Source organism: Nicotiana attenuata, unplaced genomic scaffold (genome assembly GCF_001879085.1).
Source record: "Nicotiana attenuata strain UT unplaced genomic scaffold, NIATTr2, whole genome shotgun sequence".
NCBI lineage: Eukaryota > Viridiplantae > Streptophyta > Magnoliopsida > Solanales > Solanaceae > Nicotiana > Nicotiana attenuata.
Window position 1 is genome coordinate 110508 of NW_017672177.1, and position 18375 is coordinate 128882.

Sequence of the window (18375 nt, forward strand, 5' to 3'; positions counted from 1 at the left end):
AATGGTAGCTTGAACTCATGGCAGCAGCAAAATCCCATATTACCAGTGCAAGGACCTCTTGGCTTCAAGAACCAACAAAGGCAACCGTACCAGCCTCCACAGCCTAACAACTCAAGTTTAGAAGATCTAATGAAGGCATTCATAAATAAATTAGATGAAAAAGCTTGAGACTCAAGGAAAAACTATCCGGGAACAAGGCACAGCCATTCAGAATCTAGAATGACAAATGGGGCAGCTCGCATCATTATTATCAGAAAGGGCTCTAGGGACTTTGTCGTCCGACACTGAGAAGAATCCAAAAGAGACGGTCAAGGCTGTGTCTCTTAGGAGTGGGAAAACAGTAGTGGAGCCCATTGCAAAACCAATTTTTGAAATGGTGATCAACTCAACCAAGATAGCAGAAGAACAGAAAATTGGTGAATCTTTGGCTAAGGAGGATATAAGTAACAAGGAGGTTGATAAGCAGAAATTGAGCAGTGCAGTTGAGGAAAGTAAGCACATGACAATGGTACCTTTTCCTCAGAAGATGAAGCGGGAGAAACTAGATAAATTCATTAGAAAATTCTTGGAGATGCTGAAACAGCTGTATGTGAACATCCCATTCACTGAGGTGCTCACCCAGATGCCTACCTATGTCAAATTCCTGAAGGAAATCCTTTCAAGTAAAAGGAAGATCGAGGAAACAAAAGTGGTCAAACTCAATGCACAATGCAATGCCATTCTACAAAATAAAATTCCTCAAAAATGTGGGTATCCTGGTAGCTTCACTATACCCTACGCACTGGGGGTGAAAATTTTGACAAGGCCTTGTGTGACTCAGGTGCATCCGTTAACCTGATGCCATTATCGATTTTCAAGAAATTGGAAGGAGAACTAGGAGTGATCAAATCAGTGCCGGTATCTTTGCAACTCGCTGATCAGACCATAATCATACCGGATGGCATAATCGAGGACACTCTGGTGAGGGTAGACAATTTTGTCTTCCTAGTAGACTTCAGTGTAGTAGACATGGAAATAAATAAGGAGGTACCTCTAATCTTGGGGGGAGCATTCCTTTGCACTGGACGGGCTATTATTGATATATATGAGGGTCAACTCATGCTACGAGTGGGAAACGAAAAAGTGGTGTTTCAAGTGAAGATAATGATGAAATGCCCGTCTGATGAGGCATCTGCCTATGCTTGTTTCAAACTGGATGTGGTAGGAGAGTTAGCTGAACAGCACAAGCTGGACAAGCTGGTAGGTGATTCATTGGAAAGATTCATTAGTCAATCGAGTACAGTAGAGGATGATGATCCTGAAATCAAGAAGGAAGCTGAGGCACTGAAAGATGGAAACCATGTGGCAGATGAAGAGGAATTTGAGAAAGAAAGGATCAAGCCAAAGCTAGAAATGAAAGTACCCCTGACACATTTGAAATATGCTTTTTTGGAGACTAACAATTTTCCTGTGATTGTTGCTGCTGATTTGATAGGTGAACAAGATCACATGCTAGTGGAGTAACTATGGATGCATAAAAAGCAATTGGTTGGAGCATAGACAATATTTAGGGAATCAGCCTCACAATCTAAATGCACAATTTTTTGTTGGAATAAGGGAGCAAACCGGTAGTGTAGCCCCAGTACAATTTGAATAAAAACCTTGAGGAGGTGGTAAAAAAAGAGATACTCAAACTGCTGGATGCTGGTATAATATTTCCCATCTCTGACAGCCAATGGATCAACCCCGTATAGTGTGTGCCCAAAAAGGGTGGCATGACAGTGGTGAAAAATGAGGACAATGCAACAAGGAAGGATCACTTACCTCTTCCCTTCATTGATCAGATGTTGGAGAAGGTGGCAGGGCGTGGATGTTACTGCCCTTCCGGAATCTTTGCCCACCGGAGAATGCCTTTTGGACTTGACATTGCACCAGCTACTTTTTAGAGGTGCATGATGTCAATCCTTTCGGATTTGAATGGGAAGTGTCTGGAGGTGTTCATGGATTACTTTACTCTATTAGGAGACGACTTCAAGGATTGCTTGATGAATCATGAACTTTTACTCAAACGATGTGAAGATACTCACCTATTACTCAATTGGGAAAAGTGTCTCTTCATGGTTAAGGAAGGGATAGTCTTGGGCCATAAATCACATCTGAAGGTATTGAGGTCGACAAAGCTAAATTAGATGTGATTGCTAAGCTCACATAACCAACTTCAATGAAGAGCATCATAAGCTTTTTGGGGCATGCAGGGTTTTATAAAAGGTTCATCAAGAATTTCTCCAGCATCACCGAGCCCTTAATAGCATTACTTGCCAAGGATATGAAATTTGTGTTTGATATAGAGTACCTCAGAGCATTCAAACCTATCAAGGAAAAGCTAGTGAGTGCTCCGATAATACTGACTCCTGACTGGAGCAAACCCTTTGAGATCATGTGCGATGCCAGTGATGTGGTAGTGGGATCAGTGCTGGGGCAGAGGAGAGATAAAATGTTCATACCCATTTACTATGCAAGCCGGACCTTGAATAATGCTCAAGTGACTTATGCTACCACGGAGAAGAAGTTCTTTGTAGTGTTCTTCGCTTTCGACAAGTTCAGATCCAATCTAGTGGGAAGCAAGGTGATAGTGAATATTGAAAACTCGGCACTGAAGTATTTGCTGAGCAAGAAAGAGTCCAAAATGCATCTGATGCGGTGGGTATTGTTGCTGCAAGATTTTGATCTCGAAATCACAGACAGGAAGGGTACAGAAAATCAAAGTGGCTAACCACTTACCGCGATTGGAGAAACAACCTATTGAAGCGGTGGACACTCAAGTAGAGTTCCCAGATGCGCAGATTTTTTTCACTGTAGTGGTCTCTGAATGACCGCCATGGTACACTGACATAGCCAATATTTTGGATAGTGGATGGCTACCACACGACTTGACTGCTGACCAAAAGAGGAAGCTGCAAAGCAAGGTAAAAAGTTACTTCCGGAATGACCCCTTTCTGTTTAAATTGTGTGCAGATGGTGTAATTCGGATATGCGTACCAAAAGGGGGAATAGGAAGTATACTGTCCCATTTTCATGATGGAGCAGTTGGAAGACACTATGGAGGAAATAGGACTGCAGCGAAGTTCATAGAGGTCGGTTTTTACTGGCCATCCCTGTACAAGGACTCAAGACCTTACGTAGCTGGATGTGACAAGTGCCAACGGACATGTAACATTAGTAAAAGGGACGAGATGCCCCTGAATTCCATTTTGGTATGTGAAATCTTTGATGTCTGGGGCATCAACTTCATGGGTCCCTTCCCATCGTCCCATTCCCATGAGTACATCCTAGTGACCATTGACTACGTCTCTAAGTGGGTCGAGGCAATATCCACTAGGAAAAACGATGCTCGGGTAGTATGTGAATTTCTTCCGGAGAATATTTTCACCCGCTTTGGCGCTCCCCGAGTCATCATCAGTGACAATGGGTAACATTTAGTCAAGAAACAGTTTGCTGCTCTACTGTCTAAATATGGGGTAACTCATAAAACATGAACCTCATATCATGCTCAAACTAGTGGGCAAGTAGAAGTAGCTAACCGTGAACTCAAAAGAAGAAAAAATTGTTACTGCTTCTAGAAAGGATTGGTTAGTAAAGTTAGAGGAAGCTCTATGGGCATATAGAACAACGTTCAAAACAACCATAGGGACTTCACCCTTCAAATTGTTATATGGAAAGTCATGTCACTTACCTGTGGAGATAGAGCATAAGGCTTATTGGGGAATTTTAATTGCTTAATCTCGATCTTAGTCTTGCAGGTGAGCACAGAATGTCATAGCTGAATGAGCTGGAGGAATTCAGATTAGACGTGTATGAGAATGTGCGAATTTTCAAGGAAAAGACGAAGAAATGGCATGACCGTCTGATTAAACCAAAGTAATTTCATAAAGGGGAAAAGGTCTTACTATACAATAGTAGACTCAGATTGTTCCCCAGAAAATTTAAGTCTAGATGGATGGGACTGTATGTGGTGAAACATGTATCACCATATGGGGCGATTGAGATCCAGAACATGGACAGAACGGAGAGTTTCAGAGTGAATGGGCACAGGCTAAAATCATATCTTGCTGGAGCATCATAATCATTTGAGGATGCCCGGTTGAGTCAAGCTGACGACTATAACTCATAACTACCTCAAATCTTCTACTAGCTTAAATTTTCTCTTTTGTTTCTTTCTTTTTTGTAGCGTAGATTAGGTAAAAGTGAGTGTATATTATAACTTTGTGGTTGCAGGAAGGTATATATATTGCGAAAGGTCAGAATTGAGGCTTTTAAAAGGCATCTTGTGCGTGTATAGGTGCGCGACCGCGCACGTGGAAGGGTGCACCATGCATGTGATCGTGCAAAATATGGCGTCAGCAAAGTTTGGACATGTAAGATCGCACACCTGGAGGGAGGACGGCACACTCGACCGCGCATGTGCACCAGTCTTCTAACATATGTGCCCCGCCGCGCACAAGTAAGTACTCAACCCCTTTTAATATTGGACCCCCCGAACCCCTTTCTAATATTTCCCCATTCTCTCTCATCTTTCACTAAAACAAACCCTAACTCCCCCCCCCCCCCATCTCTTTCTCTGCGACCAAACAAACACCCACTCCCCTACTCTCTCATTTCCCCCTTCCTCAAGAGTACCTCTTCCAAGTGACCCCTCAGGTATGTAACATGATTTTTCCTTGTTCTTTTGTAGTTCTTTCTTTGTCGTTTTGCTTTTCCTTTTCTTGTGGGGTTGGAGATTGGGTTTCACAATGGGTACTGAGAGTATGGTTGCTAGGTAGTGGAATTGGTGTATATGTAGTCCACCTAGGGCTAAAATTGCTTTGGGGGAAATAGGAATAGCTTTGCATGTTAAGTGTTTGTGTAAGTGCCACAATGAGGTTGAGAGATGTATTCTTGAATCTGTTGCTCACCCGATACTAATCCAAGTACTTAATTTGGGTGAACTAATAATGAGGGTATATTCTCCTGATTTGGGGATGGGCCCCTCCCATGGATACAATAATGTATTTTTGTGACCACTATAAGGGTTAAGTCAGAGTAGCCTTTCTTGGTCCGCAGTGTGATCTGATTGTTGATATTTGTCGGGTTGTTTCAGGTGCAATGGCTCCTTCCAAGAAAACAAAAACTTCAAGTTCCTCCATCGGTAGTCAAGCAGGCACTTCCAGGTTGCGAGCTTCTGTATCCGCTCGCCCATATGATCTGAATAAGTTTATCTCCTAGGAAACCTAAGAAAGATTTATTAGCAAAGCAGGCAAAAGGCCAATACTAGAAAGGGGAATCGATATTGGGTCTCTCCAAAATGACTTTTACAGAGTGCATGAGGAATTGGTCAGGCGAAGAATGAGGGTGTTCTTTGAAGAATATAGTGAGGCAAATTTAATGGTTGTTCGGGAGTTCTACGCGAACTGCTCGGAACATGAGGACTACGTATGTACAGTCCGGAAGAAGAAGGTGGACTTTTCCAAGGAGGCTATCCAAAGGGACTATCACCTGCCTAAGTACGTGGAACACCCCGATACAACCAACTACTATTTGGCGCACATCAAAAAAACCATACCCGTGGCTCATTTTCTTTGCGACCATTTGTGTACCCGGGAAGGAGGTAGTATGGTTAAAGCAAGGCAACAAATTTCACTTGGCTTCACTCACTTTTAAGGGGAAGTGCTCGCTATACACCATTAATAACCGCCTGATGCCTTCACGCAACACAACTGAGGTGAATGTCCCCGAGCTGCTCTGCTTTGGTGCCTTACTACTGGCCACGACTTTGATGTTGCTCAGGTAATTCAAGGCGAGATAACGATTCGTTGAGTGCAGAGGTAAGGATTCTTTTTTCCGTCGTTAGTCACTCGGATGTGCCGTGAGGCACAGGTACCAGAAAACAGCGCTATGGATGCGAAGGTCAAGCGCGAACAGAAATTTTGGGCTGATAAAGTTTTCATTGGGAAGGAACCTGCTGTGGCTGCTGAGGTGGATGGTGAGGAGTCCGATGCGCCCGAAGAGGAAAGTGGGGTGCACGGAGGGGATGTTGATGCTTCGCCCCCGCATGAGTAGGGTGTTGGAGAACCTTCAGGCAGCAGATGGGAACGAGAATGGTTGCCTTGGAACTTGAGATGGCAAGGATGCGCACTTCTGTCACGGATTTGGGAACTCGAGTGAGTGGACTCCCTTGCTACATAGAATGCCAAGTTCGAGAAGAAGATCATGGTATGGCTGCATGCACTTGGCCGGGCTTGTCACTTGGACCCCGGCACTGTCTCGGACACGGAGTGACCCAATCAGGGGAGTTTTCTTCACCTTTGCATTTTAATTTTGTGACATGGGGACATGCCACTAGTTATGTATGGGGGTGGGGGTAGTGTAAATAGCGTTGTATAATTTGCTTCCTATTAATTGAAAAACAAAATTCAAAAACATTTTCTTAATTTTTTTAGGATAAGTTCTTCATTGTACTTCCATTGGGTTTCTTGTTTGATTCTTTACCATGGTCATAACATTTTGAACCAGACACCTTTAAGGGTAGGTTTTGTTATTCCTTTTTTTAGCTATTTGAAAAGTTGCTTGTGGTTGGCCACATGTTGACTGTGCCTGACTGGTGGGATGCATGATCATGCCGTTGTAAGTCAGAGAGACCATTGGTGACTATAGTCTGAATTTAGTGCCTATCCGAGACCCTATGTGTGGTGAGGCAAATGTTTGATTAGTGATCATGCCTGACAGGGTCTAGAGCTTGGCTTGATTGTGACTAAAGGCGAAATCTTAGGTAATAGTCGAGTTTGGAGATAACCGTAGGCTTTGTTTGATAGCTTCTTTTTCTTCAACTTCTTTGAACCAGCCTGAGAACTGATAATTATCCCTAGTTAACCCAGTTGAGATTAACCTAGTTGAGCCTAATTCCCTCTTTCTTTGGCATCCACAGTACAACCTGAACTTGTCGCCATTCCTAAGCACTTGAGTGCCTTGTGTGTGATGCTAAAAGATGAAGAGACATATTTGTGGGGTTGGGGGTTGGCTCTGAGTGGAACCAATGTTAAGTAGGAAAAGGTGCACCCTCATGCATGTATATGAGGTACGAGATCATGAGGTTGTGAGACTAAAAAAAAAGAGGAAAAGAGAAAAATTTGCTCATGTTGAGTAAGGAAATGAAAGTGAATGTTCCCCTGCTGATGTAATATCCTTGTATGCTGTGCTTAAAGAAATGAGAACTGGGTTGTGCTATTAAATGGGAAGTTTGTGGACAATTGTCAATGAAAAAGGAGTAGGTCACGTATGGAGTTGTAGGTATTAAAGTGCTTAGGGAGGTGTAAATACTCTTCTACAGATTATATCCAACCCGTCCCATAGCCTGCGTTTCAACCAAATACAATGTCCTACATGATCTAGACGAGGTTGTTCCTATGTTAGTGGAGACTTACACGATAGCCAAGCTTATGGTACTTTTGAAAGATTTACTTCTTTTCGAGGGTGATCGATTGTTGTGTACTACCCTAGGCCGTTAATTGCAATTGGTGAGTGGATGAGCATTGTCTCCTTCTTGTGAGGTATATCGAGGTTTTGGTGACAATTCGACCACAACACTAGTGGAATGTCATGACTCAGGTTGAGGTTGAATGTGACCAATGATGGTATTAATTTGATTTGGCCGGTCACTTGTCTAAGGTGGTTGCAGTGTTAGGAGCATTTTCATTTTAGATTTTCTCGGGACGAGCAAAAGCTAAGTGTGGGGGTGGTGTGGGTGGGGTGTTTGATGCGCTTAGGGTTACTTATTATCTATGCCCAGTTTATGTCTTTATTTTAGTTGATTCGTTAAAGATTTGTTTTGATTTGGGTATAATATGTTGTCTTTAGTGCAGGTGACGTAGAGGAGATCAATGGATGAATAGTGCACTTAGTGGGAGGAAAAGGAGTTGAGCAATAAGAAACCCAGGTGTGCGGCCGCGCATGAGCGACCCCCAGCGCGCACTTGAGCGCGCAAGTGACACAGAACACTGCAGAGGTGCGGTCATACCTCGAGGGGAGCGACCGCGCATGTCCACCTCCGGGAATATGACCCATCCCTATTTTTGTAATTTTGGAGGCAGCCTTTTTGACCTATATGAAGCCTAGATCATCTCAAAACAATGCATCTCGGATTTTGGAGCAACTTTTAGAGAGAAGAAGGCAAGGAAACAACTTAGACCTTAATACTTCACCCAATTCATTTAATATGGAAGTTTGTTAGACTCCGGTGGTCGGTAAAGACCTCACGAGGAACACCGTACAAATAATATCGCCAGATCTTTAATGCATGAACAATCGCTGCCAACTCCAAATCATGGACTGGATAATTCTTCTTATGAGTCTTCAGCTGTCGAGACGCATAGGCAATCATCTTACCATCTTGCATCAACACCGTGTCAAGTCCAACACGTGACACATCACAATACATAGTATAAGACCCCGAGCCCGTACGCAACACCAATACTAGGGATGTAGTCAAAGACGTCTTGAGGTTGTGAAAGCTCGCCTCACATTCCTCGGTCCATATAAAAGGAACAACCTTCTAGGTCAATCTGTTCATAGGTGCAACAATAGATGAGAATCCCTCTAAGAAATTATGATAATACCTGGCCAAACCAAGGAAACTCTGGATCTCAGTAGCTGAAGACGGCCTGAGCCAACTCTACACCGCCTCAATCTTCTTCGGATCTACCTTGCTCCCCTCTTAACACTACATGTCCCAAACATGCCACCGAATCAAGCAAGAATTCACACTTTGAAAACTTTGCTTGTAACGTCTTCTCCCTCAAGGTCTGGAGCACGATCCTCAAATGCTACTCATGATCTTCCCAACTACGGGAGTATAATATGATGTCGTTAATAAACACAACGATGAATGAATTGACATAAGGCTAGAATACATTGTTCATCAGGTGCATAAATGCTGCTGGGGCCTTGGTCAGCCCTAATGACATCACGAGGAACTCGTAGTGACCATACCGAGTCCTAAAGGTAGTCTCCTGAATATCACGATCCTAAATTTTTAGCTGATGATAACCTGACCGCAAATCAATCTCAGAGAACACTCTGGCACCCTGTAGCTGATCAAGTAGTTCATCAATGTGTGGCAATGAATACCAGTTCTTCACTATAACCTTGTTCAACTAACAATAATCAATACATATGCGCATAGATCCATCCTTCTTCTTCACAAACAAGACTGGAGCACCCCACGGCGACACACTAGATCGAATGAATCCCTTATCTAGAAACTTCTATAACTGCTCCTTTAACTCCTTCAGCTCAGCTGGGGACATATGATATGGTGGAATAGAAATGGGCCGAGTGCCCGCAACAAGTTAATAACAAAATCAATATCCCTATCGGGCGGCATGGACGGAAGATCTGCTGGAAATATATATGGAAGTCTCTAACTACCGGATTTGACTCAACAGTAGGAGCATTAACACTGACACACCGCACAAAGGCTAGATAAGCATTACACCCCTTCTCAACCATCCGCCGAGCCTTTAGAAATGATATAACCCTGCTAGGAAGAGGAAACATGGCATAGCCAGCATCACAGTCTTAGCGTGACAATAAAGAATAGCATGATACAACGATAACCGGTCCATGCCTAAGATAACATCAAAGTCTACCATACTAAGTAATAATAGATCAACTCTGGTCTCAAAACCACCAATAACAACTAGACACGACCGATACACATGGTCCACAACAATATAATCTCCCAAGGGTGTAGACACAAAAATAGGAGAACTTAAGGAATCACGTGATATTTCCAAATACGGAGCAAAGTAAGATGACATATATGAATAAGTGGATCCCAGATCAAATAAGACTGATGCATCTCTATGGCAAACCGGAATCATACTTGTAATGACTGAGTCTGAAGCAACTGCCTCTGTCCTACTCGGAAGAGCATAGAACTGGCCTGGCCTCCCCCTCTAAAGCAACATCTACCCGCCCGTCCTTGACCCCTAGCTGGCTGAGCGGCAACTGGGGCAGCAATCATGGTCTGAGAAGTCCGCGGACCTGTCTGAATCCGTGGAGCCTGAGTAGTCTGGGAAGGTGCACCCTTACTGAGTCTGGGCAGTCTCTAACCATATGGTAGGTATGATCACACTCAAAACAAGCTCTCGCTGGGCGTGTCGGTTAGGATTGGCTCGGGCCTGGTCGGCTGGACTGACCGCTGAAGGCACCCTGCGCAGGAGGTGCACTAGTGGTTGAGCAAAGTGTGCAACCTGGGATCTCGATACAACCAGAGCACCACTAGAAGCTGGAAGTGCGGTATGATGAGCTGTAGTTGCGGCGTGACCACCAACCACTAAATCCCTCTGTGCCACGAGGCCTCTTGGCCTGCATATCCTCTCTATCACGGTCTCGCATACCCTCCAACCTCTGCAATCTAAACCAACTGCTGATACGGAGTGTCTGACTCCAACTCCCTAGCCATGCTGAACATAATACTCTGGTTGAGCCCCTCGATGAATTGATGAACTGGCTCTTTGACCGTAGCAACCAAGGCTAGTGCATGCCTGAACAAATAATTGAATCAGACAACATACTCCGACGCTGACATAGTACCCTGGCGTAGCCGCTCGAACTCCGCGTGCCAAGCATCCTGAAGGTGTGAGGAACAAACTCTCTTAAGAGAAACTCAAAAAACCGATCCCATGTAAGTGAAGCTGCCTCGGCTGGACTACCCATCTCGTACGCCCGCCACCACTGATATGCCGCTCCCTTCAGCTGGAACGTAGTAAAAGCAACCCCACTCATCTCCACACTGCCAATAGTGCAGATAATAATGTGGCACTCCTCAAAAAACCATGTGCGTCCTCTGAAGCCAAACCACTGAAAGTAGGAGGGTGGTACTTCTTGAACCTCTCGAGCCTAAGCTACTCCTCCTCAAATGTTGTTTCCCTATCACGGGCTGAACTGGAGCAACAAGTTGTATCGGTATAACCTATGGGACCTGATCAACATGGACCCCCTGCTCTGGGGTACGGGCCGCGGGAGTCTGTGCTCTTCCCCTAGCTTGAGATATGGCTGGTGCAAGTGGCATCAACCTTGAATGAGCTAAGGTGCTGAAGATGCTCAGGAACTATGATAGGGTCTCTTGAAGTGATGGAGTGTCAATGGGCGCCTTGGGTGTCTGAACCACTACCGTAGCTACTAGTGGCTCCTCTATCACAGCTTGGGCATGGGCTCTGGCTGATCCCCGTGCCCGTCCTCGGCCTCTGCCCCGACCTCGACCTCTCGCGGCTCTAGCAGGGGGTGCGGGCATCTAATCCTCGGATCCTGCGGTGCGTTTCCTTACCATTTGTAAGAGAATAGAAAGTCAAAGATTTAGTTTTCGAAATTAACCAATTTGCACGATGATGAATCAAAGAAGTGAAGGTTTCCTAACAGTTCCGTCGCCTCTCGAAGATAAGTACATATGTCTCCGTACCTATTCGCAAGACACTACTAAACCTGCTTATGGTTCTTAACACCTATGAACCTTGAGCTCTGATACCAACTTGTCACGACCCCAAATTCCCTCCGAAGGATGTCGTGATGGTATGTAGTCTCTACATCTAGGTAAGCCTAACAATAACAACAACTGAACATATATATAATCACAAGTTAATGAACGCGACTGAATAATAGATAAAACCTCCTGAAAATAGAATCTCACAAATATACACCCCAAAACCGGTAACTGAGTTATAAGCTCTATAGAATGCAACTAGAGTTCTACCACATCATTGTCCGAAAGGAAATACAACAGTAATGAAAATAAGGGAAGGTGACTCCGAGGCCTGCGGACGCCGAGCAGGTATAACTTGACGTCTCCGGTAAAAGCAGCTAGAAGGAAATCTCTATCTACCGGCACGAGCAGACGTACCTGGATCTGCACAAAAAGTTGTGCAGAAGCATAGTATGAGTACACCATAACGGTACCCAGTAAGTATCAAGCCAAACCTCAGTAGAGTAGTGACGAGTCCAGGTCAAGACATCTATTATGATATGAAATAGACAGTATAAAAATGTAATACGGATAAGTAACGAAAAATAAAGAATAACTGATACGGAGGCAATAGTAAGAACTAGTACCGGAAGTTAATAATAGAAATAGCATAAAAGAAACAACTAAAGTGATAAAAAGATCATGTACGGTCTACAACTACTAGAATGATAAAGAATGAAGCAATAAGAAATATTCCTTCCACAATACTTTGCAACATGAAATAACAGCAAGAAACACAATGAGGTACCACCTCATGTATAATGAAATCAAACCGAGGTACCCCCTCCTATTCACATTTCTCAATTTTAATCACAATCTTTCGTTATACCACCTGGTGAGCCTTACATTTTAAAATAAGTTTTGAAACAGTTTTCCTGAAATAGCTACACGCACTTTAGCCACCTTATGACATCGCGTGGTTTCACATAATTCCCCTACAAGCAATCACGCACATAAGTCCCGCCTTATACCGCCACATGCGCATTAATATCATAACACAATAATAACTCGCACCACAAGTGGCCACATATCATAACTTGCCAACAACAACAATATCAATATTTTCACAATAATAGCCGATGGCTCCACCACAACGTATACAAGAATACCAACAACAATAATGAATGGAAAATGCTAAATGAGTTAGATGTTTCAACAAAATCAACATCGCCTCAACGTATTAACAACTTTCACAACTTCAACACCAAATAATTCAACAATGAGAAAGTAATGTATAACACGATATTAGATAAGACTAGCTCACAATAAAGGAAATAATCTTCAATAATGAATCTCAAATAATGGAAGTCCACAAGAAAAAGGGGCACCATGAAGAATAAATTCAAAAATGATAATTAACAACGAAGATATATCATATAACAATAAAGGGGGCAACAAGTTCAACTAAATCAAGGGAGCAATTTAGCAAGTAGGATGTAGAACAAATACTAAACAAGTCAACTAAGGCATTTAAGGATAATCTAACACAATTAAGGATGATTTAACTATGAGAATTTAGAACATAATATGGCATTTCAATTAAAGCATGAAAATAGTCTAAGTAGCCTAAACCGGTCAAATACTTCGTACAACCCGTGTACCCACTCGTCATCTTGCGTCCACGGATTTCACTTAGCACAATTGAATGAAACAATAGCAATCCTAAGGGGTAATTCCCATACATGAAGTTAGGCAAGACACTTACCTCAACTAGGCAAATTTAACACTTGAAAATAGCTTTTCCCTTAAAATCTGCCTCCACACGGCTCAAATCCAAGGTTTGTTGGTGAAAATCCCTTCTCTAAATCGCCTCCTTCCGATTCTAGGGTTCAAAAATGAGATAATGAACTCAAAAATTTCGTCCCTCAACTATTTTCAGTTGTAGATGTCGCATTTGCGACCTGGGGTTCGCAATTGCGAACATTGGACCTTCCGCAAATGCGACCATATTGATCGCAAATGCAAAGAAGCTCTCCCCAGGTGCACTTCGCAAATGCGAACACTGGGTTGGCAAATGCGAACCTAGCAGACTTGGCCAACCTTCGCAAATGCGAACTCAGACCTCGCAAATGCGATATCTGAGGCCTGTGCAGGAAACCAGCAACCTTAAGTTCCAACAACACTCCGCTAAGCGTCCGAAACTCATCCGAGCCCTCAGGGCTCCAAACCAAACATCCACATAAATCCAAAAATATCATACAAACTCGCTCGCGCGATCAAAACACAAAAATAACATCTAAAACTACGAATGAACTCTAAAACGCATGATTTTCAAAGAGATTTTTAAGAACTTCTAGAATTTTAACTAAGCGTCCGAACCCTACCAAATCAACTCGGAACGACCCCAAATTTTTAAAACAAGTTCTAAATGCCATAGTGGACCTATTCCAAGTTCCAAAATCGAATTCGGAGCGCAATAGCTAAAAGTCAACCTACAGTCAAATTTTTTAACATAAAATTGCCAAATTTCGGCAAAATCAACCGACAAACTTCCAAAATCAATTCCGGGCATACGTCCAAGTCCGAAATCACGATACGAAGCTACCAGAGTCATAAAAATACATTTTGGGTGTCGTTTTCACAAAAGTCAAAGTTTGGTCCATATTTCCAAATTTAAACTTCTAAGTCTAGAATCAAGGGTCCAATCAACCCGAAAGCTTCTCGGAACAAAGCTAATGAACCCCGCATGTCATAAAGACATAAACACACAAGTATGAAGAAATAAAAGGGGTAACGGGGCGCAATTACACAAAACGACCGATCGGATCGTTATACCTTCTCCTTTTTTTCTCCGTTTTCCATTTCTATTTTCTTCTTAAGGTAAAATGGTGTTCGACAGAGACAAATCCAGAATTTGAAGTTTATGAGTTCTTATCGTAATCCTAATAATGTACAATAGTAACCGAGTTTTACAATTAGATATTTATTTATATTCAATAAAAAATTTAATAAAATTATAGGATCTACGCAAAAGTTACAGAGTTCCTGAAAATCCATATACAATGTGGGGTTCACTCTCGATGTTTCTTAATTAGTTAATACTAAGTGTATAACTCTTAAACGCATATAGCCAGTGGCAAAAGCAGTTCTTAGGCAACGGGTCTATTCAAACTCAATATTTTTAATGTGGAGCATATAAAATATATATGTGTCCAATAAAAAGAAATAAATAAATAATACATATGCATGTGTGTAAACGCGCAAAAACTTCAACAATTATAAGATATGAAGTGATAATTTTAAAATTATAATAGTATTAAATAAACTGGTCAATTTCTAATCACGAAAAAGTAAGCTCCTTCTACATACAGCCGGAAAGTCTCTTAGGCGCGGCTGCAGTTCTTTGCGGTAGGAAATTTCTTATTAGAAAAAAAATATTTTTTCTTTTGTATTGCTTTGACATTTGATTAAATGTTGAGAACATTAGAAATTGAATCCATCGCGATAACATAAATTGCTACATAAATGTTTCATGTCTTTTTTTCTTTTTGGGTAAGTATAATAACAATCATGCTTATTCTTAGTTTCTAACGTCATTGTAGTGTAACATTTAGAAGGTCAATAAATAAAGCATAAGAGATTAAGAGATCTTTTGCCTTGACGTCACAGATTTTCTTCCAATACCATACACAATCTTGTGGTGGTTTATATTGCCATCAGTCCTTGCCTTTATATATATATGATCTGCCCATTTGACCCATAATACGTTACAACATTTAAAGCCTTCAGCCACCCCTGATAAGTGTGGTCGAAGATGTCAAGAAGTGTAGCATTTGATCAAAGGCAACACTTTAAGACTTTGGGATACGCTTTCATGGGGATGGCGTAAAGGATCGTAACCTTTGATCTATGGCCACGTTTTTTATGTGTTGCCTTAGAAGCCACGCTTCAAAAGTGTGGCCGATGCGGTAAAAAAGCCCTGCTTTATATTTTCTCTTATAGCCATGTTTTTATGACGTAAAGCTATAGGTTTGAAGCGTGGTCTTTGGTTTCTTATAGACCATACTTTTAAAGCGTGGCTTCTAGCAACAGTCATCAAGCATAGCACCAAATTGCCAGTCCCTATGGCCACATTTTCTAAGCGTGGCAATTTTGTGTATGTTATTAAATAATTTTTAAAATATTTATATTTGCCACAATTGTGTGGTTAAGAAATTTTAGTTGCCTACATCAAATTTTGTAGTCACATTTATTTCAAGCATATACGTTATGATCTCAAGCATTAAATTAGGTAATAAGTAACAGAATAAAAATAAGTCAAATGCATATACTTGAAATAAACAGGGGCACAACGAACAGGTTTAAACTTTTTCCTGTTATTGTTGTTTGGTACATTTTATAGGCATTTATTCACAAAATTGTGCATTCCCCGCTTGCATTATTACGCAAGAGAAGAGGCGTTCTTTTTATTCAAGAACTAAGAATTGTCAGAATTTGAATCCCTTAGCATTGATGTAAGATGGAATCATTCTATTGTAGTCCGTCTAACTCTATATCCACAGAAAATTTCTTTTAACTGCTTAACTTGGTATTTTATGGGTGAATCAGAAATCCATGAGTTTGTTTATTATGTCCAACTAAACTCTCTAATCATGCAGATTCAAACCAATGTTTTGAGGAGAACTATTTTGCCCTAAGTTCCGTTTCTATTGTCACAAGTTGGAAATCCGTGTGTGCTGAATTTATACTTAAATTTAGTGATCTAAGAATATTTTATGCTGATTTCTACATAAAGAATTTCCTTTCTCTGTTTAACTTGCTAAGACTTCATTCTAAACTTAGCAACTATGGATGACGTACCGTAGTTAGAAAACCCAAGAAAGTAAGATTAATGGTTGCATATATAGTAACTCTCCTGCAGTAGCATTTTGGTTTAATAAGTCTCCCGTGACTCCCATCTATTAGAGAGTTCAAGTTCCCTTCAACTGTAAGGTTCAGTTCTTTATCTAAGGGCATATTATACTAATTCATGGGAAATCATAAGGATAATATGTAGTACTTTACCCTGCCACTGCAACTTTCTTGCACTCTGCCCTTTTAAATTAAACACTATATTTCGTATCTCCAACATGAACTCTTATAGAAGCATATTAAAGTTAAATAAGGAAAGTGTATAAAGCAAAGCCGTAGATAGGACATTTTAAAAATTCACTTACAAAAAATAAATTATATTTCTGAAACATATTTTCCTTCTGTTCATTTATAACTCATGTTATTATGTAATAGAACCATCAAAAGCAAAGTAGTTTATCTTGTAAGTTAAGATGAGGTATTTTTCGAGAGTGTGAAATATAAATACCTTTTCAAGACTCGGAGCATGAGTTGAGACAGAAGAATGTGGTAGATTTTGGCCTCTCATAGCTCGTGCACTTCTTGCATCAATAGGTGAAGGAAAATTAGATCCAGCACACCCTTGTATATCATAAATATCCAGTCCAGGGTAATTTTGTACCAAATGAGTAAAAAAGTGTCGCATTTATTCTCTCATCATTTCCTTCATTTCTTCCTTCAGAGAAATCATTTTATTAGCATGCTTTTGTTTAAGCTTGTTGATTTCCTCATCTTTTTTCAGTGATCCTATTGTCACCGATCTACCATAGCATCTAACTCCACCAGGTTGCTACGTTCCAAACACAGCTCTAAATGCATCATTTGCTGTTTCTCCGGAAATTTGACGATTCTGAAATTCAGACTGTCAAAAAGAAATATTACTGAATATCGATCACCTTTGTGGAGGAAAAGGGTTATGAGCTTGTTGTATTCCTTCAGTGATCTTGCAACAACCACCGTTTTATAGAGGAAAGGTTGATAACTATTAGTTTCAATGATAAAAAATAATATATCACATTTGGTGCGGGATCACAAGGAATCAATTAAAAGATTCAAGGAGAAATATGAGTCAGGGATAGATTAAGGAAATAATCTATCAACAAGGAAAAGAATCAATGAATTAGAAATGGAAAAGGAAGAAGCAACGGAGAAGAATAATTCAGTGATTGACGGAACCTATTACTGGAAGGGACGGAGATCCAGAAGAAGAATCAATCAGTGAATGACGGAAACTATTACTGGAAGGTTCAAAATCAAAGGGAAACAAGATCGCACTGAAAATCAATGAATCAAAAAATCAAGGGATCCAGCGGATATGCATCAAGTAACAAAAAGATATGCCTAGCAGATGGAAAGCTCGTCAAGACCATAAATCAAGGAAGATCAACGGAAACTTGAATTTATTCTTCGAATGGATAAATCTATGATTCCTTTCAAGGATCAGCTCACTTGGGTTTACAATCTCTCAAGATTCACGAGTCAAGAAGGCCTCATGGAATGTATATATACATATTCTTCAGACTAGAAGAAAATATACTTTGATCAAACCATCTTCAATCTTTTATTCTACTCCAAACAACCATTGTAGTTCTTAGAGATTTGTTGTGTAATTAGTGAGAGAAGAAAGAGAGATAAACACTGGTGAGGCATTGTATAAATAACAGAAAAGAGACATAGAAGTTAAGCTGTTGGTGTAAAACTACATCAACCATCCTGTACTATAAGAAACTTCGATCACTGAAACAGAACGCCCTTGCTACCTAAGGGGACTGGACTAGGATTCACATTGAATCTGAACCAGTATAAAATTCTTGTGTCTTTATTTCTTGTATTTTATTTTTGCACTTACTATTCTCCTGCTCTTATTTCTAGTCGACCGTAATGACCCGACCGGTCGTTTTAAGGATTTGTACTTCGCTCCATTGTTTGAGGGCATGAGTAGCTCCGTATGCTGTATTATGACTTATGTGAATCGTCGTTTTTGGTTTTTAGGTTATTCGAAATTGATTTGG

At 41.1% G+C, this 18375-nt stretch overlaps 1 protein-coding gene across 1 annotated transcript; it reads left to right on the forward strand.

Moving 5' to 3' along the window:
* The first annotated feature begins 226 nt into the window (after positions 1-226).
* Positions 227-1503, forward strand: LOC109212177. Its single transcript, XM_019375800.1, has 2 exons — positions 227-758; positions 821-1503. Exons 1-2 carry the CDS (start codon positions 227-229, stop codon positions 1501-1503), a joined length of 1215 nt encoding a protein of 404 aa, XP_019231345.1.
* The last annotated feature ends 16872 nt before the right edge of the window (positions 1504-18375 follow it).